Source organism: Oncorhynchus clarkii, chromosome 11 (assembly GCF_045791955.1).
Source record: "Oncorhynchus clarkii lewisi isolate Uvic-CL-2024 chromosome 11, UVic_Ocla_1.0, whole genome shotgun sequence".
NCBI classification, from domain to species: domain Eukaryota; kingdom Metazoa; phylum Chordata; class Actinopteri; order Salmoniformes; family Salmonidae; genus Oncorhynchus; species Oncorhynchus clarkii.
The window spans coordinates 371,672-399,562 of record NC_092157.1 but is presented as its reverse complement, the minus strand read 5'-3'; the positions used below and the strand labels follow the sequence as shown (position 1 = coordinate 399,562).

The 27,891-nt window shown below is 43.7% G+C and overlaps 1 protein-coding gene across 2 annotated transcripts in view; it reads left to right on the top strand.

Moving 5' to 3' along the window:
* Window positions 1–10,822: 10,822 nt before the first annotated feature.
* Window positions 10,823–27,891, top strand: part of LOC139420113 (1-phosphatidylinositol 4,5-bisphosphate phosphodiesterase delta-1-like) — a 94,880-nt gene continuing 77,811 nt past the window's right edge. The window contains exons 1-2 of one of the 2 annotated variants that reach the window (XM_071169841.1): window positions 10,916–11,052; window positions 14,219–14,378. In XM_071169841.1, the coding sequence (XP_071025942.1) occupies window positions 11,050–11,052; window positions 14,219–14,378 (163 nt within the window). In that variant the 5' untranslated portion in view covers window positions 10,916–11,049. Of the gene's footprint in view, window positions 11,053–14,218; window positions 14,379–27,891 lie in introns of both variants that reach the window. The other variant, XM_071169842.1, reaches the window with a different exon arrangement.

Genomic DNA, 27,891 nt, shown 5'->3' with positions numbered 1-27,891 from the left:
CCCCAAAGCCAACAACTCATTTGGCCGCCTTTCCTTCCAGTTCCTTGCTGCCAGTGACTAACGAATTGCAAAAATTGCTGAAGCTGGAGACTTATATTTCCCTCACTAACTTTAAACATCAGCTATCTGAGCAGCGAACCGATCGCTGCAGCTGTACATAGTCCATCTGTAAATAGCCCACCCAATCCACAGACTACAAATGTCAGTGATGTTTGTGTCAGTATGAAAGAAGTTAGAGGTAGTGGTTGGTGACCTGCAGCGATCCAGACGAAGAGTACCTGCTGTCCCGAAGGCATCTGCCCTGTAAGTAGATATAAAAGTTATTATTCATGTTCTTTAGATAATGTTTTGAAGCATTAGAGACAGTTTATGGTTGATCCATTACAGTACAAAAGGCAGAATATACTGCATGTTCTAATATGGTTAAGAAATTTCAGACGACCTTTGCTTCACTCGGACTGTTAGCACCGTAGCCGAGACAGATCAGACTGCAGATCATGTTGTAGTTGAGGGAAGCGGCACAACTGACAATGGTATGATATGCCTTATCATTTCATGTATTTAATGGTTTCAAAGAAAAGAGCACTGCACACTGCTCTTGCTAATATCACTTATTTTTATTCAAGTGATACTAGCACCTAAAACAAGTTCTCAGATGTGCGAGTGCTTTTTTGAATGAAATATTCAGTAGTGAAATTGTTTAATGTTGATGGAACGCTAATCAACTTTGAAATAATGACAACAGAACCGACCAGATTCTCCACGGAGGAGTTTCCCGTTTCAACTACCGACAAGGTAAAGCAGTAAAACAGTGTACGTTTAAAGCATGTAACCTCTTTCCTGTGAGAGCATTTCATCATGTTTTTTGCTGTTTGGTTTTTCATCTCCAGCGTGTCCTTTACAGGATCTATAAAGAGGAAACCAACGAGCAGAGTACAATCCTCAGAATCAGAAATCCTCTTACCACTCTGGAGGACTTTAAGAGACTGGTTAACAAATAAGACGTTGGTGTCTGAGGGTGTGAGTACAATTGTAATAGATGTGATGTCTTGCTCAACATGTGGCAGTCCTACAGTAACTGGTAACACTAGTATCACTGTCTTGATTTCACAATTTGATGCTCACTGTCTTCTAATTATCTACAGTCTATACACCAGGTTATCCCAGCTAGTAGCAGACACCAGGTTATCCCAGCTAGTAGCAGACACCAGGTTATCCCAGCTAGTAGCAGACACCAGGTTATCCCAGCTAGTAGCAGACACCAGGTTATCCCAGCTAGTAGCAGACACCAGGTTATCCCAGCTAGTAGCAGAAATGGAGACCAAGGATGTACGTATACAAATATATTAGAAGTGTAATAGTTAATGTTGTCTGTAACGCAAACATCTCCTCTCGTACACATTGTATTAACAGTGTTACTTTATTTCTCTCAATAGGTGAAAGCTGTTGTCGTGTGTCATATCCTAGACTAACAGCAGACATGTCCATGAACGTGTCCTGTCTTGTTACCTGACGGTATGACGGTATGATTTAACCAGGCATCATTGGTATGATTTAACCAGGCAAGTCAGTTAAGAAAACAATTCTTATTTACAATGACGGCCTACCCCGGCCCTAACCGGGACGATGCTGAGCCAATTGTGCGCCGCCCTATGGGACTCCTAATCATGGCCGGATGTGATACAGCCTGGATTTGAACGAGGGACTGTAGTGACACTTCTAGCACTGAGATGCAGTGCCTTAGACCGCTGCGCCACTCAGGAGCCTATGCAGAAATGCAGACTGACTGAACTTAAATAATAAAATAAAAAAATGAAATGACTGCTCTCTCTTGGTTCATATGCATTCGTTCAGTTGTGAAAGTATTTGAATCCTTATAAACTCTAAACCAAAATAGGATGTTCAGATAAACGGCAAGATTGTTGTTCCTCAGTGTGTGGGAGCTGATCCTGGGAAAGGAGACCATTACATCCTTTGGGTGCGAGTCCACTTAATGATATATTGAAGATCTAAGACTTATTCCCATGTCATTCAAAATGGCTGGTACATGAGGTCTCATGAGATACACATATATTTGATATTTTCAAGTCAATAAGGATTTTTTTGCTGGTTCTCGCTTCCCTCTGGAAAATACATTCACCCCCACATGTTACTACCATAAATCACATCTAACTACCATACACATCACATCTAACTACCATACACATCACATCTAACTACCATACACATCACATCTAACTACCATACACATCACATCTAACTACCATACACATCACATCTAACTACCATACACATCACATCTAACTACCATACACATCACATCTAACTACCATACACATCACATCTAACTACCATACACATCACATCTAACTACCATACACATCACATCTAACTACCATACACATCACATCTAACTACCATACACATCACATCTAACTACCATACACATCACATTTTTATTTTATTTATTTTTTATTTCACCTTTATTTAACCAGGTAGGCAAGTTGAGAACACCTTTATTTAACCAGGTAGGCAAGTTGAGAACACCTTTATTTAACCAGGTAGGCTAGTTGAGAACACCTTTATTTAACCAGGTAGGCAAGTTGAGAACACCTTTATTTAACCAGGTAGGCAAGTTGAGAACACCTTTATTTAACCAGGTAGGCTAGTTGAGAACACCTTTATTTAACCAGGTAGGCAAGTTGAGAACACCTTTATTTAACCAGGTAGGCAAGTTGAGAACACCTTTATTTAACCAGGTAGGCTAGTTGAGAACACCTTTATTTAACCAGGTAGGCTAGTTGAGAACACCTTTTTTTAACCAGGTAGGCAAGTTGAGAACAAGTTCTCATTTACAATTGCGACCTGGCCAAGATAAAGCAAAGCAGTTCGACACATACAACGACACAGAGTTACACATGGAGTAAAACAAACATACTTGTTTATACTGTATTATTGACTATATACGATGTGAGCAAATGAGGTGAGATAAGGGAGGTAAAGGCAAAAAAAGGCCATGATGGAAAAGTAAATACAATATAGCAAGTAAAACACTGGAATGGTAGATTTGCAATGGAAGAAATGTGCAAAGTAGAAATAAAAATAATGGGGTGCAAAGGACCAAATAAATAAATTAAATACAGTAGGGTAAGAGGTTGTTGTTTGGGCTAAATTATAGGTGGGCTATGTACAGGTGCAGTAATCTGTGAGCTGCTCTGACAGTTGGTGCTTAAAGCTAACATCTAACTACCGTATACAAATCACATCTAACTACCATATACAAATCACATCTAACTACCGTATACAAATCACATCGTACTACCGTATACAAATCACATCGTACTACCATATACAAATCACATCGTACTACCATATACAAATCACATCGTACTACCGTATACAAATCACATCGTACTACCGTATACAAATCACATCGTACTACCGTATACAAATCACATCGTACTACCATATACAAATCACATCGTACTACCGTATACAAATCACATCGTACTACCATATACAAATCACATCGTACGTGACTGATTGGCTCAAATTGTTCTGAAGTAGAAAAATTGAAATGTTTTTTTTTTTACATTGGATAAAAGTAGAGAATCAGAGCTACAAAATGGTATATCATACACTGCATTTTTGAGGAACAATGGGAAAGTAATTCTGCTTTGAAAGTTGTTAAACTTGTAAACTCACTTTTGAGAAAAGGGCCTTTGAATGTTTTGGTACCTACTGTACTGGAGAGCTCTCCTTGTCTACACCCATTCAGCATTGTTCACACTCTTAAGCCAGCACCACCCATCTCTTTAAGGATTCACATGTAAGGTCATGTGCTAAACAGTGAGTAGTGTAGTAAAGATTAAGACTAAAAGTGGTAGTAGCCTGCAATAAGGAAGAATTCCAGGTAAACAGAGTGTCCAGATAAAAACATGTTATACATATTAGATGACAGAAACACTGGTCTAAATTGATGGGTCACGTGAATGAAATGCTAGAACCCCCAGCCACATCCAGTGGTGAAAAAAGTACAAAAGTGTCATACTGGAGTAAAAGTATAAATCATTTGAAATTCCTTATTTTTAACCAGACGGTATAAAAAATGCTTTTTATTGACGGATAGCCCGGGGAACACTCCAACACTCAGACATAATTTATAAACAAAGCATTTGTGTTTAGTGAGTCTGCCAGATCAGAGGCGGTAGGGATGACCAGGGATCTCTTCTTGCACAATTTCTGTCAAAAAGTACTTGTGTGTCGGGGAAAATGTATTTCTTTCAGAATGTAGTGAAGTAAAAGTTGCCAAAAATATAAATAGTAAAGTAATGTACAGTTACTCCCCAAAAATACTTAAATAGGACTTTTAAAGTATTTTTACTTAAGTACTTTTGACCACTGCCCAAATGCCTTCACACCAGGACATTACCATACTTTATATACTGTTACCCACGCACTTATCACATAGTATTCCATACATAACTTAAGGCCATGCAACCTGAGTTGAAACCTGACATGGAACCCAAACCGTCTGCTCGCGTGTGCCATTGTGCATAAATGTATTGTCCCCCCACACCAAACGCGGTCACGACACGCAGGTTAAAATATCAAAACAATCTGAACAGATTACATTAATTTGGGGACAGGTCAAAAAGCATTAAACATTTATGGCAATTTAGCTAGCTAGCTTGCACTTGCTAACTAATTTGTCCAATTTAGTTAGCTTGCTGTTGCTAGCTAATTTGTCCTGGGGTATAAACATGGAGTTGTTATTTTACCTGAAATGCACAAGGTCCTCTACTTCGACAATTAATCCACACAAAACGGTCAACCGAATTGTTTCTAGTAATCTCTCCTCCTTCCAGGCTTTCTCTTCTTTGAACTTATATGGTGATTGGCATCTAAACTTTCATAGTATTACCACGATGACCGACAACAGTTTCTTTCAATCACCCACGTGGTTATAACCAATGAGGAGATGGCACGTGGTATCTGCTTCTATAAACCAATGAGGAGACGGGGGAGGCAGGTCTTGCAGCGCGATCTGCGTCACAAATAGAACTGACTTCTATTTTAGCCCTTGGCAACGTGTGCGAGCAGTGTGGGTGAAATAATTGAATAATATAGATTTCTACATTTATTTTGCAATGCTCACGCGAAGTGAGCAGTGTAGTCAGGGTGTCAGTGAGGTGCACATGTCCAGTACATAAACAGATGCATGCACCATATATTTATGTGGTGGACACTTGATACGGTCACATGATATTGTTGTGGTATGTCACAAAATCATGTTACGACCACACATAAATATTAATTTTATATATCAATATTTAGCTAAGTTTTGCTAAGTGGTTGGGTCTCAACAGAAGGTGTAAACGGTACAGCCAAATGATTAGTTGCCGAAAGATTAGTGGAATCTGTGTGGGTAGCTGGACAGGTAGGATGACTGACAGTGAAGGTGAACAGGTGGTCACGTGTCAGGTGACAGAGGAATGGATGAGACTGAGGCAGGAATTCCTTTAACCATAAAGTGGTATATTTACTGAGTAGTTTGTGCTGCATCACAAAGGAAACAAATAACATGTATCCAATCAGATTCATAATCAAAGATCAAATCATATCATTCATTATTAACATAAGTTAGGGAGTTCAACAGTTCAGTTCATTAAGTCAATAGTAATCATCCGCGAGTCATTTAGGCTCGTAACTATTTATCATAAATCATGAAAGAATACAAACAGTGAATGGTTGGTTATACAATCCCCATTATCAAAGTCAATCAGTTAGCAAACAATGACGTTTCTCATTTCACTCTTTCAATTGTCTTCATGTGTACATATAATTCATTTCAATACACATGAACCATATCGATTGCATAATTGGCCTATGAGGATCCGTAGGGCCGTGATCATTGACAATTCACATTACACAATATGTTTGAAGCGTGCGCTCCAAGCCGTGCTCCGCGGTAATAACTATACACAATAACTGAATGGCCCACTCTCCCGATCGCCACAGATAATTCAGATGAAAGGTAAGAGTCGGTGGATTTACGTGGATTCATGGACGCACAGAACTTCTGGATCAGATGGAGTTAAGAGAAAGCAGCGAGATCAGGCGATGGCAATTTCCTCCTTTTATGGAGTTGAGATCTGTCGGACATTTCCACCTGACCTAATTAAAGCGCCCCTGGCCCAGCTGAGTAAATGGCAAAGGATTAAAGGATTATTCCACCAACTCCATGGGCCTTTTCTACATTGTAGCAATATTGTAGAAATATCAGAAATAGATAGTGTCAATATATATAAAATAATATACAGTAGGTACAAGAACAATATAAATAACTATATCAGTGATAAAGTGAACCAAATAGGTTCAATGTTAGCTAGCAATCCAGCCATTGAACTTTATGGACCACAAACATGCCCCATAAAGAAAATGTGAATTAAAAACAGGTTCAACCATGATCTTGCAGAGTTACTCCACCTCAAGAATTGCATTTGGCAAAAAGCTTGGCACATGCATACTCAGGCTGACTGGCTCTCGTTCAGGCAAATGAGAAATAAGTGCACTCAGGTTATCCGGAAGGCCAAAGTTAGTTACTTTAAGGAACAGTTCTCTCTCTGTGGGTCTAACCCCAAGAAGTTCTGGGAAACGGTTAAAGACCTGGAAAATAAACCCTCCTCACAGCTGCCCATGTCCCTTAATGTTGATGATGTGGTTGTTACTGACAAGAAGCACATGGCTGAGCTCTTTAATCACCACTTCATTAAGTCAGGATTCCTATTTGACTCAGCCATTGCTCCTTGCCTGTCCAACATTTCCTCATCTCTCACCCCTTCTAATGTGACTAGGCTCGATGCTCCTCCCTCTTTTTCCCCTGCCCCGCTACACAGCTTCTCACTCCAGGCAGTCACTGAGTCTGAAGTGCTAAAAGAGCTTAAACTTGATCCCCCAAAAAACATCTGGGTCAGATGGTTTAGATCCTTCCTTCTTTAATGTTGCTGCCCCTATTATCGCCAAGCCCGTCTCTCCTTTCTGGGGAGGTTCCCATTGCTTGGAAGGCAGCCACTGTTAGTTCTTTATTTAAAGGTGGGATCAAGCTGATCCTAACTGTTATTGGCCTATTTCTATTTTGCCCTGTTTATCAAAAGTGTTGGAAAAACGTGTCAATAATCAACTGATCAGCTTTCTTGATGTCTATAGTATTATCTCTGGTATGCAATCTGGTTTCTGCTCAGGTTATGGATGTCACTGCAACCTTTAAAGTCCTCAATGATGTCACCATTCTAATCAATGTTGTGTTTCTAGTTTTATTGACTGATTTCCGTAGACCATTCCATTCTTATTGATGCTTCTGAAGAGTCTTTGGCCTGGTTTGCTAACTACCTCTCTCAAAGAGTGTAGTGTATAAAGTCAGAACATCTGCTGTCTCAGCCACTGCCTGTCACCAAGGGTGTACACCAAGGCTCGATCCTAGGCCCCACGCTCTTCTCAATTTACATCAACAACATAGTTCAGGCAGTAGGAAGCTCTCTCATCCATTTATATGCAACTGATACAGTCTTATACTCAACTGGCCCCTCCCTGGATTTTGTGTTAAACGCTCTACCACAAAGCTTTCTTAGTGTCCAACAAGCTTTCTCTGCCCTTAACCTTGTTCTGAACACCTCCAAAACAAAGGTCATGTGGTTTGATAACAAGAATGCCCCTCTCCCCACTGGTGTGATTACTACCTCTGTGGGTTTAGAGCTTGAGGTAGTCACCTCGTACAAGTATTTGGGAGTATGGCTAGATGGTACACTGTCCTTCTCTCAGCACATATCAAAGCTGCAGGCTAAAGTTACATCTAGACTTGGTTTCCTCCGTCTTAATCACTCCTCCTCCTCCTCTTTCACCTTAGCTGCCAAACTAACCCTGATTCAGATGACCATCCTACCCATGCTAGACTATGGAGACGTAATTTATAGATCAGCAGGTAAGGGTGCTCTCGAGCGGCTAAATGTTCTTTACCATTTGGCCATCAAATTTAATACCAATGCTCCTTATAGGACACATCACTGCACTTAAACTCTGTAAACTGGTCATCTCTGTATACCCGTCGCAAGACCCACTGGTTGATGCTTACTTATAAAACCCTCTTAGGCCTTACTACCCCCTATCTGAGTTATCTACTGCAGCCCTCATCCTCCACATACAACATCGGTTCTGCCAGTCACATTCTGTTAAAGGTATCACGTTTTAAAGTATGACCTAGATGCAGACAGTGTCTAAGAAACAAAAGTTTATTTCTAAAATAGGGGCAGGCAAACGACAGGTCAAAGGCAGGCAGGGGTCAATAATCCAGACAGGGTGCAAAGAGTCCAGAACAGCAGGCAGTCTCAGGGTCAGGGCAGGCAGGGGTCAGCAATCCAGACAGGGTGCAAAGAGTCCAGAACAGCTTGCAGTCTCAGGGTCAGGGCAGGCAGGGTCAATAATCCAGAGAGGTGGGGTAAGGAAGGTCCAGAACGGCAGGCAGTCTCAGGGTCAGGGCAGGCAGGGTCAATAATCCAGAGAGGTGGGGTAAGGAAGGTCCAGAACGGCAGGCAGTCTCAGGGTCAGGGCAGGCAGGGGTCAGCAATCCAGACAGGGTGCAAAGAGTCCAGAATGGCAGGCAGTCTCAGGGTCAGGGCAGGCAGGGGTCAGCAATCCATGGAGGTGGGGTAAGGAAGGTACAGAACGACAGGCAGTCTCAGGATCAGGGCAGGCAGAATGGTCAAAACCGGGAAGGACTAGAAAACAGGAGCAAGAAACAGGCAGGAGAAGGGGAACAAACGCTGGTAGGTTTCACAAACAAATGAACTGGCAACAGACAAACAGAGATCACAGGTATAAATACACAGGGGATAAGGGGGAAGATGGGCGACACCTTGAGGAGGGTGGAGACAAGCACAAAGACAGGAGAAACAGATCAGGGTGTGACAAAAGGTCCCCAAAGCACACACATCCCTAGGTCGCTCGTCTTTTCAGTTCGCTGCAGCTAGCGACTGGAACGAGCTGCAACAAGCACTCAGACTGGACAGTTTTATCTCAATCTATTCATTCAAAGACTCATCATGGACACTCTTACTGACAGTTGTGGCTGCTTTGCGTGATGCATTGTTGTTTCTACCTTCATGCCCTTTGTGCTATTGTCTGGGCCCAATAATGTTTGTACCCTGTTTTGTGCTGCTGCCATGTTGTGTTGCTGCCATGTTGTGTTGCTACCATGTTGTTGTCATGTTGTGTTGCTACCATGCTGTGTTGTCATGAGTTGCTGCCATGCTATGTTGTCATCTTAGGTCTCTCTATGTAGTGTTGTGTTGTCTCTCTTGTCGTGATGTTTTGTCCTATATTTTTATTTAATATATTTTAAATCTCAGCCCCTATCCCCGCAGGAGGCCTTTTGCCTTTTGGTAGGTCGTCATTGTAAATAAGAATTTGTTCTTAACTGACTTGCCTTGCGAAAATTTAAAAAAAGGGTTGGATCCATAAGATGTAAAATAAAGGTTAAACAAAAAATACAAATAAAGCTTTAACTAGCAATACAACCCGATTGGGGTTAATTTATCTACTAATTTGATTTGCTTTTTTAAGTGTCACTAATACCTGCTATAACATGGTAGATCACTATCAAAGATAGTGTTTATGTAGGTTGGACTTTTCATTGGTATTATTGCTTTTGGTCTGAGACCTGCCATGGGGAGAATGAATAGGTTTTTATTGGATAGCCTGTGGGTCTGTGACCTGCCATGGGGAGAATGAATAGGTTTTTATTGGATAGCCTGTGGGTCTGAGACCTGCCATGGGGAGAATGAATAGGTTTTTATTGGATAGTCTGTGGGTCTGTGACCTGCCATGGGGAGAATGAATAGGTTTTTATTGGATAGCCTGTGGGTCTGAGACCTGCCATGGGGAGAATGAATAGGTTTTTATTGGATAGCCTGTGACATCTCTTCCTCTCATACCTTGAAATAAAATATGTTTCACTGTTCATTTCTGTGTCATCAACCTAATAAAGCATTATGACCATGAACTGGCAAAGGACACCTGGGACTTGATTTCTCCCTGGCATTATTGGGGAGACCAACTCACTGTAAAGCATTATGACCATGAACTGACAAAGGACACATGGGACTTGATTTCTACCTGGCATTATTGTGAAGACACACAACACAATTAAGTCTTCAGTTCCAAATTACACCAGTAGAGGTCATTCGTTACATAAATTATAGCAAAAGTATGATTTTTGGTGACATTCACAACATTAACAAGGCATCATTATTTTGCAATACCAATCAATGCGTGTTGACAATTTATTATTATTCGATTTACTACGAATTGACATTACATTTATTTGTAGTGCTTCCATTTCACTTTCCACTCAACGATTGGTCGAGCAGAGAGTCAAGGTAGCTGGCTTCGGGTAAAGTCAGAGACGGTGGGTAATGGAGGGTCCTTGCTATTCTGGGTCCTTTGGATGTCCCTATGCCATTGAAGTTGACATTTCAAATTGTTAAAGTAAAGATTAAGATTATGGTCAAATAAAAATTATGGTTAGGGATTAGAGTAAGGACGTCCCAAGGATCCCGGATAGGACTGTCCCTTGAGTAAGGACTGTCCTTTGTCTCCATGGCATAACCGTGATTAATTTAGCCTTGTGTCTTGTTCCAGTGCAAGGAAACACAAAGACACACAGCAGTAGAAATATGTATTGGAAAACAAATCAGAATTTCCCCTGCGTCAGGAATTCCATGAAGAGGTGTAGCCTAGCCCAGGCTGCAATACGATCACCCGTCCGACCGGTGTGGCGGTGCGGAGGGTGTTGGCTGGTTGGGCTGAAGGGCAGGATCTAATCGTCAGCCGAAAGTGCCCAACGCTTTCTATCGCCGCTTTGCTATTTATCCATAGAGACCCTTGGATTTGTACGTGCGCGTCATTTCTGACCCGTGGAGTGATTTTACGCACAGGCAATTTGGGACTGATCTTATCGAATCCGAATGGAATCAAACGGCAAAGCGGGAAAACATGGTAGGTTGAGCTGCAGATATATGGACTATTGTGTGATATCTGTTCATATTTAGAGAACCTTCTTTTTTATGCTCTACTACCAGAACCACTGTAACATCCGTTTGATTCCATTCCTCAATGGGCGTTGTGACCAGTAATGCTTGAGTGGAATGTGATTTGTTTGTCTGATTTTGTTGTCATGTGTCTTGTATAGGGCTGACTGACTGAGATTATTACCCTGCGTCTTGTGTAGGGCTGACTGACTGAGGTTGTTGTACTGCTTCTTGTGTAGGGCTGACTGACTGAGATTGTTGTCATGCGTCTTGTATAGGGCTGACTGACTGAGATTGTTGTCATGCTTCATGTATAGGGGCTGACCTACTGAGATTATTGTCATGCCTCATGTATAGGGCTGACTGACTGAGATTGTTGTCCTGCGTCTTGTATAGGGCTAACTGACTGAGATTGTTGTCCTGCGTTTTTGTGTAGGGCTGACTGACTGAGATTGTTGTCATGCGTCATGTATACAATGCGTCTTGTGTAGGGCTGACTGACTGAGATTGTTGTCATGCGTCATGTATAGGGCTGACTGACTGAGATTGTTGTCATGTGTCTTGTGTATGGCGGATTGTCTGAGAGTGTTGTCCTGCGTCTTGTGTAGGGCAGGTGTTAAACCAAGTACAAAGTAATGGTCGTTATTGTCCTAGGAAGAATAAGTAGAATAAATACTTAACAATGTGGTTTATTGATGAGCAACAACATGTTTGTGTGCAGCCAGATCAGATGTTATTATGTCTGGAGGCAGGCAGAGAGAGGCAGCCCACCAGGGAGCAGGTAGATAGAGGCAGCCAACCAGGGAGCAGGTAGAGAGAGGCAGCCAACCAGGGAGCAGGTAGATAGAGGCAGCCAACCAGGGAGCAGGCAGAGAGAGGCAGCCAACCAGGGAGCAGGTAGATAGAGGCAGCCAACCAGGGAGCAGGTAGAGAGAGGCAGCCAACCAGGGAGCAGGTAGAGAGAGGCAGCCAACCAGGGAGCAGGCAGATCAGATGTTATTATGTCTGGAGGCAGGCAGAGAGAGGTAGCCAACCAGGGAGCAGCCAGATCAGATGTTATTTTGTCTGGAGGCAGGCAGAGAGAGGCAGCCAACCAGGGAGCAGGTAGATAGAGGCAGCCAACCAGGGAGCAGGTAGAGAGAGGCAGCCAACCAGGGAGCAGGTAGAGAGAGGCAGCCAACCAGGGAGCAGGTAGATAGAGGCAGCCAACCAGGGAGAATACATCCCAGGAGCCAACTCCTTCCTTCTGTGAATGATAAGTGATAAAGGGTAGCCAATGCACCTTAGGCGTTGTTGTATGCTGGATAGGCTGCAACTTGCTGTATCTGACTGCAATTAACAGTGGCCACAGTCATTGATATACCCCTTGATTTTGTCTTACCTTATCCTAACCAAAAAAAGTACATTCATTTAACTCCAATTTACACTTAAATGAACAAGGAAGGACAGAGCAGTAATTAACAGATACTACTTAACATGTGAACTATGTCCAACTGACTCACCACCAGGGTTGGGTAGCTTACTTTCTAAATGTAATCCATTACAGTTACTAGTTACCTGTCCAACATTTGTAACTATGTAACTTTTGGATTACCCAAACTCAGAAAAGTAATCGGATTACTTTCAGCTACTTTTAGATTCCTTTCCCCTTAAGAGGCATGAGAAGAATACAAAAATGTACAGTGCCTTCGGAAAGTATTCAGAACCCTTGACTTTTTCTACATTTTCATGCGTTACAGATACATTACACACAATACCCCATAACCCACTGGAAATATCACATTTACATAATTATTCAGACCCTTTACTCAGTACTTTGTTGAAGCACCTTTGGCAGCGATTACAGCATTGAGTCTTCTTGGGTATGACGCTACAAGCTTGGCACACCTGTATTTGGAGAGTTTCTCCTATTCTTCTCTGCAGATCCTCTCAAGTTCTGTCAGACTGGATGGGGAGCATTGCTATACAGCTTTTTTCAGGTCTCCAGAGATGTGTCATTGGGTTCAAGTCCGGGCTCTGGCTGGGCCACTCAAGGACATTGAGACTTGTCCTGAAGCCACTCCTGCGTTGTCTTGGCTGTGTGCTTAGGGTCGTTGTCCTGTTGGAAGGTGAACCTTCGCCACAGTCTGAGGTCCTGAGCCCTCTGGAGCAGGTTTTCATCAAGGATCTCTCTGTACTTTGCTCCGTTCATCTTTCCCTCAATCCTGACTAGTCTCCCAGTCCCTGCCACTGAAAAACATCCCCACAGCATGATGCTGCCACCACCATGCTTCACCGTAGTGATGGTGCCAGGTTTCCTCCAGATGTGACGCTTAGCATTCAGGCCAAAGAGTTCAATCTTGGTTTCATCAGACCAGAGAATCTTGGTCTGAGTCCTTTAGGTGTCTTTTGGCAAACTCCAAACTGGATTTCATGTGCCTTTTACTGAGGAGTTCCTCTCCACAGAGGAACTCCGGAGCTCTGTCAGAGTGACCATCATGTTCTTGGTCACCTCCCTGACCAAGGCCCTTCTCCCCCGATTGTTCAGTTTGGCAGGGCGGCCAGCTCTAGGAAGAGTCTTGGTGGTTCCAAACTTCTTCAATTTAAGAATGATGGAGGCCACTGTGTTCTTGGGGACTTTCAATGCGGCTGACCTTTTTTGGTACCCTTCCTCAGATCTGTGCCTCGACTCAACCCTGCCTCGAAGCTCTACGGACATTTCCTTCAACCTCATGGCTTGGTTTTTGCTCTGACATGCACTGTCAACTTTGGGACCTTATATAGACAGGTGTGTGCCTTTCCAAATCATGTCCAATCAATTGAATATACCACAGGTGGACTCCAATCAAGATGTAGAAACATCTCAAGGATGATCAATGAAAACAGGATGCACCTGAGCTCAATTTCAAGTCTCATAGCGAAGGGTCTGAATACTTATGTAAATAAGGTAATTATGTTTTTATTTTTAATACATTTGCAAACATTTCTAAAGACCTGTTTTTATTTGTTAACCTAACTGACTGGGGTCTACCTTACAATAACAGACCAGATCCTATGTCAGCTTCACTGATTGGGGTCTACCATACGGGTGTCATCACAGATGATAATTTTTTTAAATGACTTATAATTAATGTGTATGTTACCCGTTATGACAGCGTGAACCTCCTTGCCATCCAAGTGAGAGGATACACCCACTGGGACACCACAGGGGATACACCCACTGGGACACCACAGAGGATAAACCCACTAGGACACCACAGAGGATAAACCCACTGGGACACCACAGAGGACATATAGTATCTGCAGAAGTACAATGTAATTACTATGTGTTACACACGATTGAGCTAGTTAAAATGAAGTGTATATGGAGGGAAACTTGTAATCAATGTCTACCTACATAGTATGTTACCTCCTGTATATACAGTGACCATACAAAACATTAGGAACATGACATAGACTGACCAGGTGAAACCTATGATCCCTTATTGATGTCACTTGTTAAATCCACTTCAATCAGTGTAGATGAAGTGGAGGAGACAGGTTAAAGAAGGATTTGTGAGACAAAGGAGGCATGGATTGTGGGCCATTCAGAAGGTGAATGGGTAAGACAAAAGATTTAAGTGCCTTTGAACGGGGTATGGTAGTCGGTGGAAGGCAAACCGGTTTGAGTCAAGATCTGCAACGCCGCTGGGTTTTTCACACCCAACTGTTTCCCGTGTGAATCAAGAATGGTCCACCACCCAAAGGACATCCAGGAAACTTGACACAACTGTGGGAAGCATTCGAGTCAACATGAGCCAGCATCCCTGTGGAAAACTTTTGACACCTTGTAGAGTCCATTCCCCAACGAATTGAGGCTGCTCTAAGGACTTTAGTCAACTTTATCGCAACATGTAAAAATACCTTACATTTCCTACAAAACAATATGGATTTTTATTATTGGGTTAATAAGTGTATTAATTAGAATTAACAAAGATATATTGGCCTACTCCATAACATAAAATAACTATTTTAATAGTAGTGACTCAAATCTGCAGCCTATAGTCTGGTGAGTAGCCTAGCTAGCTAGATAGCTAATTATGAGAAAACGAGATCGTCATTCTCTACCCTTTTTAACATTACAAGTAGCAAAGGAAATCAACCATGTCTGTTTCTTCTTTATCTGTTTCTTTGTAAGCATTGTCCCATCCTGGAGTCTGAGACCTTGTGGGAGTCTGTGGGAGTGAAGAAGAATATACAACAATTAGCTTACTAGCTAGCTATCATCAGAGAAGGTATAGAAACCTTTCTCCAATATACACTAAAGTATGTGGACACTTCCTCGTCGAACATCTCATTTTGAAATCATGGGCATTAATATGGAGTTAGTCCCCATTTTCTGCTAGAACAGCCTCCACTCTTCTGGGAAGGAAGGCTTTCCACTAGATGTTAGAACATTGCTGCGGGGACTTGCTTCCATTCAGCCACAAGAGCATTAGCGAGGTCGGGCACTGATGTTGGGCGATTAGGCCTGGCTCGGAGTCGGCATTCCAATTCATCCCAAAGGTGTTTGATGGGGTTGAGGTCAGGGTTCTGTGCAGGCCAGTGAAGTTCTTCCACACCAATCTCGACAAATCATTTCTGTGTGGGCCTCCCTTTGTGCACGGGGGCATTGTCATGCTGAAACAGGAAAGGGCCTTCCCCCAGACTGTTGCCAAAAAGTTGGAAGCACAGAATCGTCTAGAATGTCATTATGTGCTGTAGCGTTAAGATTTCCATTCACTGGAACTAAGGGGCCCGAACCATGAAAAACAGCCCCAGACCATTAGTCCTCCGCCGCCAAACTTTACAGTTGGCACTGTGCATTGGGGCAGCTAGCGTTATCCTGGGATCCACCAAACCCAGATTGGTGAAGCGTGATTCATCACTCCAGAGAACGTGTTTCAACTGCTCCAGAGTCCAATGGTAGTGAGCTTTACTTCTCTCCTGCCGACGTTTGGCATTTACGCATGGTGATCTTAGGCTTGTGTGCGGCTGCTCGGCCATGGAAACACATTTCATGAATCTCCAGACAAACAGTTCTTGTGCTGACGTTGCTTCCAGAGGCAGTTTGGAACTCGGTGGTGAGTGTTGCAACCAAAGACAGATGATTTTTACGTACTATGTGCTTCAGCACTCATCGGTCTCGTTCTGTGAGCTTGTATGGCCTACCATTTCGCTGCTGAGACTTTGTTGCTCCTAGACGTTTCCACTTCACAATAACATTTGACGAACTGACTTGTTGGAAAAGTGGCATCCTATGACATCTGGACAAGAGGAATACCTATGTAAGAATGCAGTTCATTGACTATAGCTCAGCATTCAACACCATAGTACCCTCCAAGCTCATCATCAATCTACACACAATATCCCATAATAACAAAGCAAAAACAAATCTTTATAAATGTTGCAAATTGATATAAAAAAAACTCTAATATCACATTTACGTAAGTATTCAGACCCTTTACTCAGTACTTTGTTGAAGCACCTTTGGCAGCGATTACAGCCTTGAGTCTTCTTGGGTATGATGCTACAAGCTTTGCACAACTCTATTTGGAGTTTCTTCCATTCTTCTCAAGATCTGTCAGGTTGGATGGGGAGCGTTGCTGCACAGCTATTTTCAGGTCTCTCCAGAGATGTTCAAGTCCTGGCTTTGGCATTTTTTTTTTTTTTCACCAGGTAGGCTAGTTGAGAACAAGTTCTGGCCAAGATAAAGCATAGCAATTCGACACATACAACAACACAGAGTTACACGTGGAATAAACAAAACATACAGTTAATAATACAGTAGAACAAAAGAAAACAAAAAGTCAATATACAGTGAGTGCAAATTAGGTAAGTTAAGGCAATAAATAGGCCATGGTGGCGAAGTAATTACAATATAACAATTAAACACTGGAATGGTAGATGTGCAGAAGATGAATGTGCAGGTAGAGATACTGGGGTGCAAAGGAGCAAGATAAATAAATAAATACAGTATGGGGATGATAGGTAGATAGATAGATGGGCTGTTTACAGATGGGCTATGTACAGATGCAGTGGTCTGTGAGCTGCTCTGACAGCTGGTGCTTAAAGCTAGTGAGGGAGATGTCTCTAGCTTCAGAGATTTTTGCAGTTTGTTCCAGTCATTGGCATTAGAGAACTGGAAGGAAATACGACCAAAGGAGGAATTGGCTTTGGGGGTGACCAGTGCTGCTGGAGCGCGTGCTACGAGTGGGTGCTGCTATGGTGACCAGTGAGCTGAGATAAGGCGGAGCTTTACCTAGCAGAGACTTGTAGATAACCTGTAGCCAGTGGGTTTGGCGACGAGTATGAAGCGAGGGCCAACCAACGAGAGCGTACAGGTCGCAATGGTGGGTAGTATATAGGGATTTGGTGACAAAACAGATGGCACTGTGATAGACTGCATCCAGTTTGTTGAGTAGGGTGTTGAAGGCTATTTTATAGATGACATCGCTGAAGTCGAGGATCGGTAGGATGGTCAGTTTTACGAGGGTATGTTTGGCAGCATGAGTGAAGGATGCTTTGGTGCGATATAGGAAGCCGATTCTAGATTTAATTTTGGATTGGAGATGCTTAATGTGAGTCTGGAAAGAGAGTTTACAGTCTAACCAGACACCCAGGTATTTGTAGTTGTCCACGTATTCTAAGTCAGAGCCGTCCAGAGTAGAGGTCGACCGATTAATCGGAATGGCCGATTAATTAGGGCCGATATCACGTTTTCATAACAATCGGAAATCTGTATTTTTGGGCACCGATTTGTATTTTTTTTATATATATTTTTTTATATACCTTTATTTAACTAGGCAAGTCAGTTAAGAACACATTCTTATTTTCAATGACGGGCGAGGAACGGTGGGTTAACTGCCTCGTTAAGGGGCAGAACGACAGATTTTCACCTTGTCAGCTCGGGGGATTCAATCTTGCAACCTTACAGTTAACTAGTCCAATGCAATAACGACCTGCCGCTCTCTCGTCGCACTCTACAAGGAGACTGCCTATTACGCGAATGCAGTAAGCCAAGGTAAGTTGCTAGCTAGCATTAAATGTATCTTATAAAAACAATCAATCATAATCACTAGTTAACTACACATGGTTGATGATATTACTAGATATTATCTAATGTGTCCTGCGTTGCATATAATCTGACTGAGCATACAAGCATACAAGTATCTGACTGAGCGGTGGTAGGCAGAAGCAGGCGCGTAAACATTCATTCAAACAGCACTTTTGTGCGTTTTGTTAGCAGCTCTTCGTTGTGTTTCAAGCTTTGCGCTGTTTATGACTTCAAGCCTATCAACTCCTGAGATGAGGCTGGCGTAACCGAAGTGAAATGGCTAGCTAGTTAGTGTGCGCTAATAGCGTTTCAAACGTCACTCGCTCTGAGCCTTCTAGTAGTTGTTCCCCTTGCTCTGCATGGGTAACGTTGCTTCGATGGTGGCTGTTGTCGTTGTCCAGGGAGGAGCCAATGAGAGGGACGGAAGCTATACTTTTACACTGGCAATACTAAAGTGCCTATAAGAACATCTAATAGTCAAAGGTTAATGAAATACAAATGGTATAGAGGGAAATAGTCCTATAATTCCTATAATAACTACAACCTAAAACTTCTTACCTGGGAATATTGAAGACTCATGTTAAAAGGAACCACCGGCTTTCATGTTCTGAGCAAGGACTTAAACGTTAGCTTTCTTACATAGCACATATTGAACTTTTACTTTCTTCTCCAACACTTTGTTTTTGCATTATTTAAACCAAATTGAACATGTTTCATTATTTACTTGAGGCTAAATTGATTTTATTGATGTATTATATTAAGTTAAAATAAGTGTTCATTCAGTATTGTTGTAATTGTCATTATTACAAATAAATAAACACAAATCGGTCGATTAATCGGTATCGGCTTTTTTGGTCCTCCAATAATCTGTATCAGCGTTGAAAAATCATAATCGGTCGACTTCTAGTCCAGAGTAGTGATGCTGGACGGGCGAGCAGGTGCGGGCAGTGATTGAATAGCATGCATTTAGTTTTACTTGCATTTAAGAGCAGTTGGAGGCCACGGAAGGAGAGTTGTATGGCATTGAAGCTCGTCTGGAGGTTAGTTAACACAGTGTCCAAAGAGGGGCCAGAAGTATACAGAATGGTGTCGTCTGCATAGAGGTTGATCAGAGAATCACCAGCAGCAAGAGCAACATCATTGATGTATACAGAGAAGAGAGTGGGCCCGAGAATTGAACCCTGTGGCACACCAATAGAGACTGCCAGAGGTCCGGACAACAGGCCCTCCGATTTGACACACTGAACTCTATCAGAGAAGTAGTTGGTGAACCAGACGAGGCAATCATTTGAGAAACCAAGGCTGTCGAGTCTGCCAATAAGAATGTGGTGATTGACAGAGTCGAAAGCATTGGCCAGGTCGGTGAAAACAGCTGCACAGTAATGTCTCTTATCGATGGCGGTTATGATGTCGTTTAGCCACGCTCCAGGTTCTGAGGTGCACCCATGACCAGCTCTGAAACCACATTGCATAGCGGAAAAGGTACGGTGGGTTTCGAAATGATCGTTAATCTGTTTGTTAACTTGGCTTTCGAAGACCTTAGAAAGACATGGTAGGATAGATATAGGTCTGTAGCAGTTTGGGTCTAGAGTGTCACCCCCTTTGACGAGGGGGATGACCACGGTAGCTTTCCAATCTTTGGGAATCTCAGACGATACGAAAGAGGTTGAACAGGTTAGTAATAGGGGTTGCAACAATTTCGGCAGATAATTTTAGAAAGAGAGGGTCCAGATTGTCTAGCCCACCTGATTTGTATGGGTCTAGATTTTGCAGCTCTTTCAGAACATCAGCTATCTGGATTTGGGTGAAGGAGAAATGGTGGGGGCTTTGGCGGGTTGCTGCGGTGGGTGCCGGGCAGTTGTCTGGGGTAGGGGTAGACAGGTGGAAAGCATGACCAGCCGTAGAGAAATGCTTATTGAAATTCTCAATTATAGTGGATTTATCGGTGGTAACAGTGTTTCCTAACCTCAGAGCAGTGGGCAGCTGGGAGGAGGTGCTCTTATTCTCCATGGACTTTACAGTGTCCCAGCTGGGAGGAGGTGCTCTTATTTTACATGGACTTTACAGTGTCCCAGCTGGGAGGAGGAGCTCTTATTTTCCATGGACTTTACAGTGCCCCAGTTGGGAGGAGGTGCTCTTATTTTCCATGGACTTTACAGTGTCCTAGAACATTTTTGAGTTAGTACTACAGGATGCAAATTTCTTGTCCACTCAAGGACATTGAGATTTGTTTCGAAGCCACTCCTTTGTTGTCTTGGCTGTGTCTTGCTTGTTGTTTCAGTGTTATTACCCTGTAATAGAGACCCCTTAAAATGAAGCGTTATCATTATTTTTTGCAGTGTAGGGAACACGCCCTGTCCTCGCAGACCTGCGAATGTCATGACTTTTGAGCTTATTTTTGCAAATTTCTAAAGGAAGCATCGGTAGCATCGGTAGCATTGGTAGCATCAGGATATATTAGAGGAGAGAAGTGAAAGGTGTTCCTGATGTATTGTTTGCATAAATGTCTGAAAAGGACTAAATCAGAGGAGGTGTTCCAAGAGCACGTGAGAACAGGAGAATGGCAAACGCTTAGGTAGGGTTTCCTGAACACGAGGTGTTACCTGTCTGTCAGCTTTCAGGGCAGTCTGTTATATTTTTGCAAAGACATAGCATGGCAGTTGCTGAATACACAGGCTGGCGGTAGACAAAGTACTACTCCTGGATCTTCTTTTGGCAAGGGACACCACCGCCACCCATGCCTACAATTGTGATTGGAGCATTTTCTCGCAAGGAGTGTGCAAGAAGGCCGCATCAAATGCTAAAATGGCTCAACAATGTAGAAAATTAGCCATGAAAATAGTATTGATAGTGGTGATATGAAGGCATGTCGTAATGACAAAATATCAGGATATATAGTATGAGCCTTTTTACTATTCCAAACATGAATCAGTCACGTGGACGACATTCACATACAGTACATAGAATAAATAAACAAACAGTAGGGATTTATTTACATTTGAGTCATTTAGCAGACTCTCTTATCCAGAGCCACTACAGTAGTGAGTGCACACGTTCTCTTACCTTTTTCGTACTGGTCCCCTGTGGGAATCTAACCCACAACCCTGGTGTTGCAAGAGCCACACAGGACCACATGAAGTCCCAGTGAGACCAGATCTCTTTAAATGACTCACTCTTTATCCAGTGTTAAATTGTAATTATTCACTCCTATGGCCTATTTATTGCCTACTTCCTCATGCCTTTTGCACACAATGTTTATAGATTCTTTTTTTTCTATTATGTTATTGACTTGTTTATTGTTTATTGTTTACTCCATGTGTAACTCTGTGTTGTCTGGTCACACTGCTATACTTTATCTTGGCCAGGTCGCAGTTGCAAATGAGAACTTGTTCTCAACTAGCCTACCTGGTTAAATAAAGTTGAAATAAAATAATAACATTTACACAGGAAGTCCCATGGAAACTAGATCTCTTTATTTACACAGGAAGTCCCAGTGAGACCATGTGTCTTTTTATTTACACAGGAAGTGTGTAAATGTGTCTTTATTTATACAGGAAGTCAGGAAGTCCCATTGAGACCATGTGTCTTTATTTACATAGGAAGACCATGTGTCTTTATTTACATAGGAAGTCCCATTGAGACCATGTGTCTTTATTTACATAGGAAGTCCCATTGAGACCATGTTTCTTTATTTACATAGGAAGTCCCATTGAGACCATGTGTCTTTATTTACACAGGAAGTCCCATTGAAACCATGTGTCTTTTTTTACATAGGAAGTCCCATTGAGACCATATGTCTTTATTTACACAGGAAGTCCCATTGAGACCATGTGTCTTTATTCTACACAGGAAGTCCCATTGAGACCATGTGTCTTTATTTACATAGGAAGTCCCATTGAGACCATGTGTCTTTATTTACACAGGAAGTCCCATTGAGACCATGTGTCTTTATTTACATAGGAAGTCCCATTGAGACCATGTGTCTTTATTTACATAGGAAGTCCCATTGAGACCATGTGTCTTTATTTACATAGGAAGTCCCATTGAGACCATGTGTCTTTATTTACATAGGAAGTCCCATTGAGACCATGTGTCTTTATTTACATAGGAAGTCCCATTGAGACCATGTGTCTTTATTTACATAGGAAGTCCCATTGAGACCATGTGTCTTTTGCATGGGAGCCCTGCTCATCTAAATCTTCAATAAAGGTTGGATGTCCTTTCAGTCCCAGTTACAATATGCCTATAGGGTGTCTTTATACTGTAACTGTTGTAAACAATGTTTAGACGACTGTGGTGTGGCTGTTGAGCTCCCAGAATGCAATATGTGATCGTTATGGAGCTGTTTAATCATCAAGGGAGCACTTTGTAAATTCTGTCTGGCACAAAGCACTAGGACGTTGTAAAACTTTTCAACTTTTCACAGTAACATCTACATCTGGTTTGGCGTTGGGGTTAGAATGTGGAATGCTTTATTTTCCCTCCAACACTTGTCAGGAAAACACACTCATCTTTGCAGTGCTGCTGGTCAGCCTGTGGTTCATATAGAAACAGCCAACAGATCAACTATGAGAACAACACTGGTTTACATCTAAGGGTTCTTCATGTTGCTGTTACTGACAGGTTTTTCTATCTTTGCTGAATTTCTCTTTTTCCTGCAAACATTCTTTGTTGAAGAAAATGAAAAATGTTTTATGAAGATGTAAAACATCTTTGCCACAGTCCTCTCTTTCCTACCACCACCTTGCAGTCCTCTATTTTCTACCACCACCTTGCAGTCCTCTCTTTCCTACCACCACCTTGCAGTCCTCTCTTTCCTACCACCACCTTGCAGTCCTCTATTTCCTACCACCACCTTACAGTCCTCTCTTTCCTACCACCACCTTGCAGTCCTCTATTTCCTACCACCACCTTGCAGTCATCTCTTTCCTGCCACCACCTTGCAGTCCTCTCTTTCCTGCCACCACCTTGCAGTCCTCTCTTTCCTACCACCACCTTACAGTCCTCTCTTTCCTACCACCACCTTGCAGTCCTCTCTTTCCTACCACCACCTTGCAGTCCTCTCTTTCCTACCACCACCCTGCAGTCATCTCTTTCCTGCCACCACCTTGCAGTCCTCTATTTCCTGCCACCACCTTGCAGTCCTCTCTTTCCTGCCACCACCTTGCAGTCCTCTCTTTCCTACCACCACCTTACAGTCCTCTCTTTCCTGCCACCACCTTGCAATCCTCTCTTTCCTACCACCACCTTGCAGTCCTCTCTTTCCTACCACCACCTTGCAGTCCTCTCTTTCCTACCACCACCTTGCAGTCCTCTCTTTCCTGTCACCACCTTGCAGTCCTCTCTTTCCTACCACCACCTTGCAGTCCTCTCTTTCCTACCACCACCTTGCAGTCCTCTCTTTCCTGCCACCACCTTGCAGTCCTCTCTTTCCTGCCACCACCTTGCAGTCCTCTCTTTCCTGCCACCACCTTGCAGTCCTCTCTTTCCTGCCACCACCTTGCAGTCCTCTATTTCCTACCACCACCTTGCAGTCCTCTCTTTCCTGCCACCACCTTGCAGTCCTCTATTTCCTACCACCACCTTGCAGTCCTCTCTTTCCTACCACCACCTTGCAGTCCTCTCTTTCCTGCCACCACCTTGCAGTCATCTCTTTCCTGCCACCACCTTGCAGTCCTCTATTTCCTGCCACCACCTTGCAGTCCTCTCTTTCCTGCCACCACCTTGCAGTCCTCTCTTTCCTGCCACCACCTTGCAGTCCTCTCTTTCCTACCACCACCTTGCAGTCCTCTCTTTCCTACCACCACCTTGCAGTCCTCTCTTTCCTACCACCACCTTGCAGTCCTCTCTTTCCTACCACCACCTTGCAGTCCTCTCTTTCCTACCACCACCTTGCAGTCATCTCTTTCCTAGCACCACCTTGCAGTCCTCTCTTTCCTACCACCACCTTACAGTCCTCTCTTTCCTACCACCACCTTGCAGTCCTCTCTTTCCTACCACCACCTTGCAGTCCTCTCTTTCCTTCCACCACCTTGCTGTCCTCTCTTTCCTACCACCACCTTGCAGTCCTCTCTTTCCTACCACCACCTTGCAGTCCTTTCTTTCCTACCACCTTGCAGTCATCTCTTTCCTACCACCACCTTGCTGTCCTCTCTTTCCTACCACCACCTTGCAGTCCTCTCTTTCCTACCACCACCTTGCAGTCCTCTCTTTCCTACCACCACCCTGCAGTCCTCTCTTTCCTACCACCACCTTGCAGTCATCTCTTTCCTGCCACCACCTTGCAGTCCTCTATTTCCTGCCACCACCTTGCAGTCCTCTCTTTCCTGCCACCACCTTGCAGTCCTCTCTTTCCTACCACCACCTTACAGTCCTCTCTTTCCTGCCACCACCTTGCAATCCTCTCTTTCCTACCACCACCTTGCAGTCCTCTCTTTCCTACCACCACCTTGCAGTCCTCTCTTTCCTACCACCACCTTGCAGTCCTCTCTTTCCTGTCACCACCTTGCAGTCCTCTCTTTCCTACCACCACCTTGCAGTCCTCTCTTTCCTACCACCACCTTGCAGTCCTCTCTTTCCTGCCACCACCTTGCAGTCCTCTCTTTCCTGCCACCACCTTGCAGTCCTCTCTTTCCTGCCACCACCTTGCAGTCCTCTATTTCCTACCACCACCTTGCAGTCCTCTCTTTCCTGCCACCACCTTGCAGTCCTCTATTTCCTACCACCACCTTGCAGTCCTCTCTTTCCTACCACCACCTTGCAGTCCTCTCTTTCCTGCCACCACCTTGCAGTCATCTCTTTCCTGCCACCACCTTGCAGTCCTCTATTTCCTGCCACCACCTTACAGTCCTCTCTTTCCTACCACCACCTTGCAGTCCTCTCTTTCCTACCACCACCTTGCAGTCCTCTCTTTCCTGCCACCACCTTGCAGTCATCTCTTTCCTGCCACCACCTTGCAGTCCTCTATTTCCTGCCACCACCTTACAGTCCTCTCTTTCCTACCACCACCTTGCAGTCCTCTCTTTCCTACCACCACCTTGCAGTCCTCTCTTTCCTTCCACCACCTTGCTGTCCTCTCTTTCCTACCACCACCTTGCAGTCCTCTCTTTCCTACCACCACCTTGCAGTCCTTTCTTTCCTACCACCTTGCAGTCATCTCTTTCCTACCACCACCTTGCTGTCCTCTCTTTCCTACCACCACCTTGCAGTCCTCTCTTTCCTACCACCACCTTGCAGTCCTCTCTTTCCTACCACCACCCTGCAGTCCTCTCTTTCCTACCACCACCTTGCAGTCATCTCTTTCCTGCCACCACCTTGCAGTCCTCTATTTCCTGCCACCACCTTGCAGTCCTCTCTTTCCTGCCACCACCTTGCAGTCCTCTCTTTCCTACCACCACCTTACAGTCCTCTCTTTCCTGCCACCACCTTGCAATCCTCTCTTTCCTACCACCACCTTGCAGTCCTCTCTTTCCTACCACCACCTTGCAGTCCTCTCTTTCCTACCACCACCTTGCAGTCCTCTCTTTCCTGTCACCACCTTGCAGTCCTCTCTTTCCTACCACCACCTTGCAGTCCTCTCTTTCCTACCACCACCTTGCAGTCCTCTCTTTCCTGCCACCACCTTGCAGTCCTCTCTTTCCTGCCACCACCTTGCAGTCCTCTCTTTCCTGCCACCACCTTGCAGTCCTCTATTTCCTACCACCACCTTGCAGTCCTCTCTTTCCTGCCACCACCTTGCAGTCCTCTATTTCCTACCACCACCTTGCAGTCCTCTCTTTCCTACCACCACCTTGCAGTCCTCTCTTTCCTGCCACCACCTTGCAGTCATCTCTTTCCTGCCACCACCTTGCAGTCATCTCTTTCCTGCCACCACCTTGCAGTCCTCTATTTCCTGCCACCACCTTGCAGTCCTCTCTTTCCTGCCACCACCTTGCAGTCCTCTCTTTCCTGCCACCACCTTGCAGTCCTCTCTTTCCTACCACCACCTTGCAGTCCTCTCTTTCCTACCACCACCTTGCAGTCCTCTCTTTCCTACCACCACCTTGCAGTCCTCTCTTTCCTACCACCACCTTGCAGTCCTCTCTTTCCTACCACCACCTTGCAGTCATCTCTTTCCTAGCACCACCTTGCAGTCCTCTCTTTCCTACCACCACCTTACAGTCCTCTCTTTCCTACCACCACCTTGCAGTCCTCTCTTTCCTACCACCACCTTGCAGTCCTCTCTTTCCTTCCACCACCTTGCTGTCCTCTCTTTCCTACCACCACCTTGCAGTCCTCTCTTTCCTACCACCACCTTGCAGTCCTTTCTTTCCTACCACCTTGCAGCCATCTCTTTCCTACCACCACCTTGCTGTCCTCTCTTTCCTACCACCACCCTGCAGTCCTCTCTTTCCTACCACCACCTTCCACTGTAGCGCTCTCAGATTGGGCTGTGTTCAGGTTGGGCTGTTCAGGTTGGGTTGTGTTCATGTTGGGCTGTGTTCAGGTTGGGCTGTGTTCATGTTGGGCTGTGTTCAGGTTGGGCTGTGTTCACGTTGGGCTGTGTTCACGTTGGGCTGTGTTCACGTTGGGCTGTGTTCAGGTTGGGCTGTGTTCAGGTTGGGCCGTGTTCACGTTGGGCCGTGTTCACGTTGGGCCGTGTTCACGTTGACCCATGTTCATGTTGACGCGTGTTCACGTTGACCCATGTTCATGTTGACGCGTGTTCATGTTGACCCGTGTTCACGTTGACCCGTGTTCATGTTGATGCGTGTTCACGTTGACCCATGTTCATGTTGACGTGTGTTCATGTTGACCCATGTTCATGTTGACGTGTGTTCATGTTGACCCGTGTTCATGTTGACTCGTGTTCATGTTGACGCGTGTTCACGTTGACCCGTGTTCATGTTGACGCGTGTTCACGTTGACCCGTGTTCAGGTTGGGCTGCATTCATGTTAGGATATGTTCAAGGTAAGGTAGTGGTTAGGATTGTGTTTATAATGGTAGAGGTTAGGATTGTGTTTATAATGGTAGAGGTTAGGATTGTGTTTATAATGGTAGAGGTTAGGATTGTGTTTATAATGGTAGTGGTTAGGATTGTGTTTATAATGGTAGTGGTTAGGATTGTGTTTATAATGGTAGAGGTTAGGATTGTGTTTATAATGGTAGAGGTTAGGATTGTGTTTATAATGGTAGTGGTTAGGATTGTGTTTATAATGGTAGAGGTTAGGATTGTGTTTATAATGGTAGTGGTTAGGATTGTGTTTATAATGGTAGAGGTTAGGATTGTGTTTATAATGGTAGAGGTTAGGATTGTGTTTATAATGGTAGAGGTTAGGATTGTGTTTATAATGGTAGTGGTTAGGATTGTGTTTATAACGGTAGTGGTTAGGATTGTGTTTATAATGGTAGTGGTTAGGATTGTGTTTATAATGGTAGAGGTTAGGATTGTGTTTATAATGGTAGTGGTTAGGATTGTGTTTATAATGGTAGAGGTTAGGATTGTGTTTATAATGGTAGTGGTTAGGATTGTGTTTATAATGGTAGAGGTTAGGATTGTGTTTATAATGGTAGAGGTTAGGATTGTGTTTATAATGGTAGAGGTTAGGATTGTGTTTATAATGGTAGTGGTTAGGATTGTGTTTATAACGGTAGTGGTTAGGATTGTGTTTATAATGGTAGTGGTTAGGATTGTGTTTATAATGGTAGAGGTTAGGATTGTGTTTATAATGGTAGAGGTTAGGATTGTGTTTATAATGGTAGAGGTTAGGGCC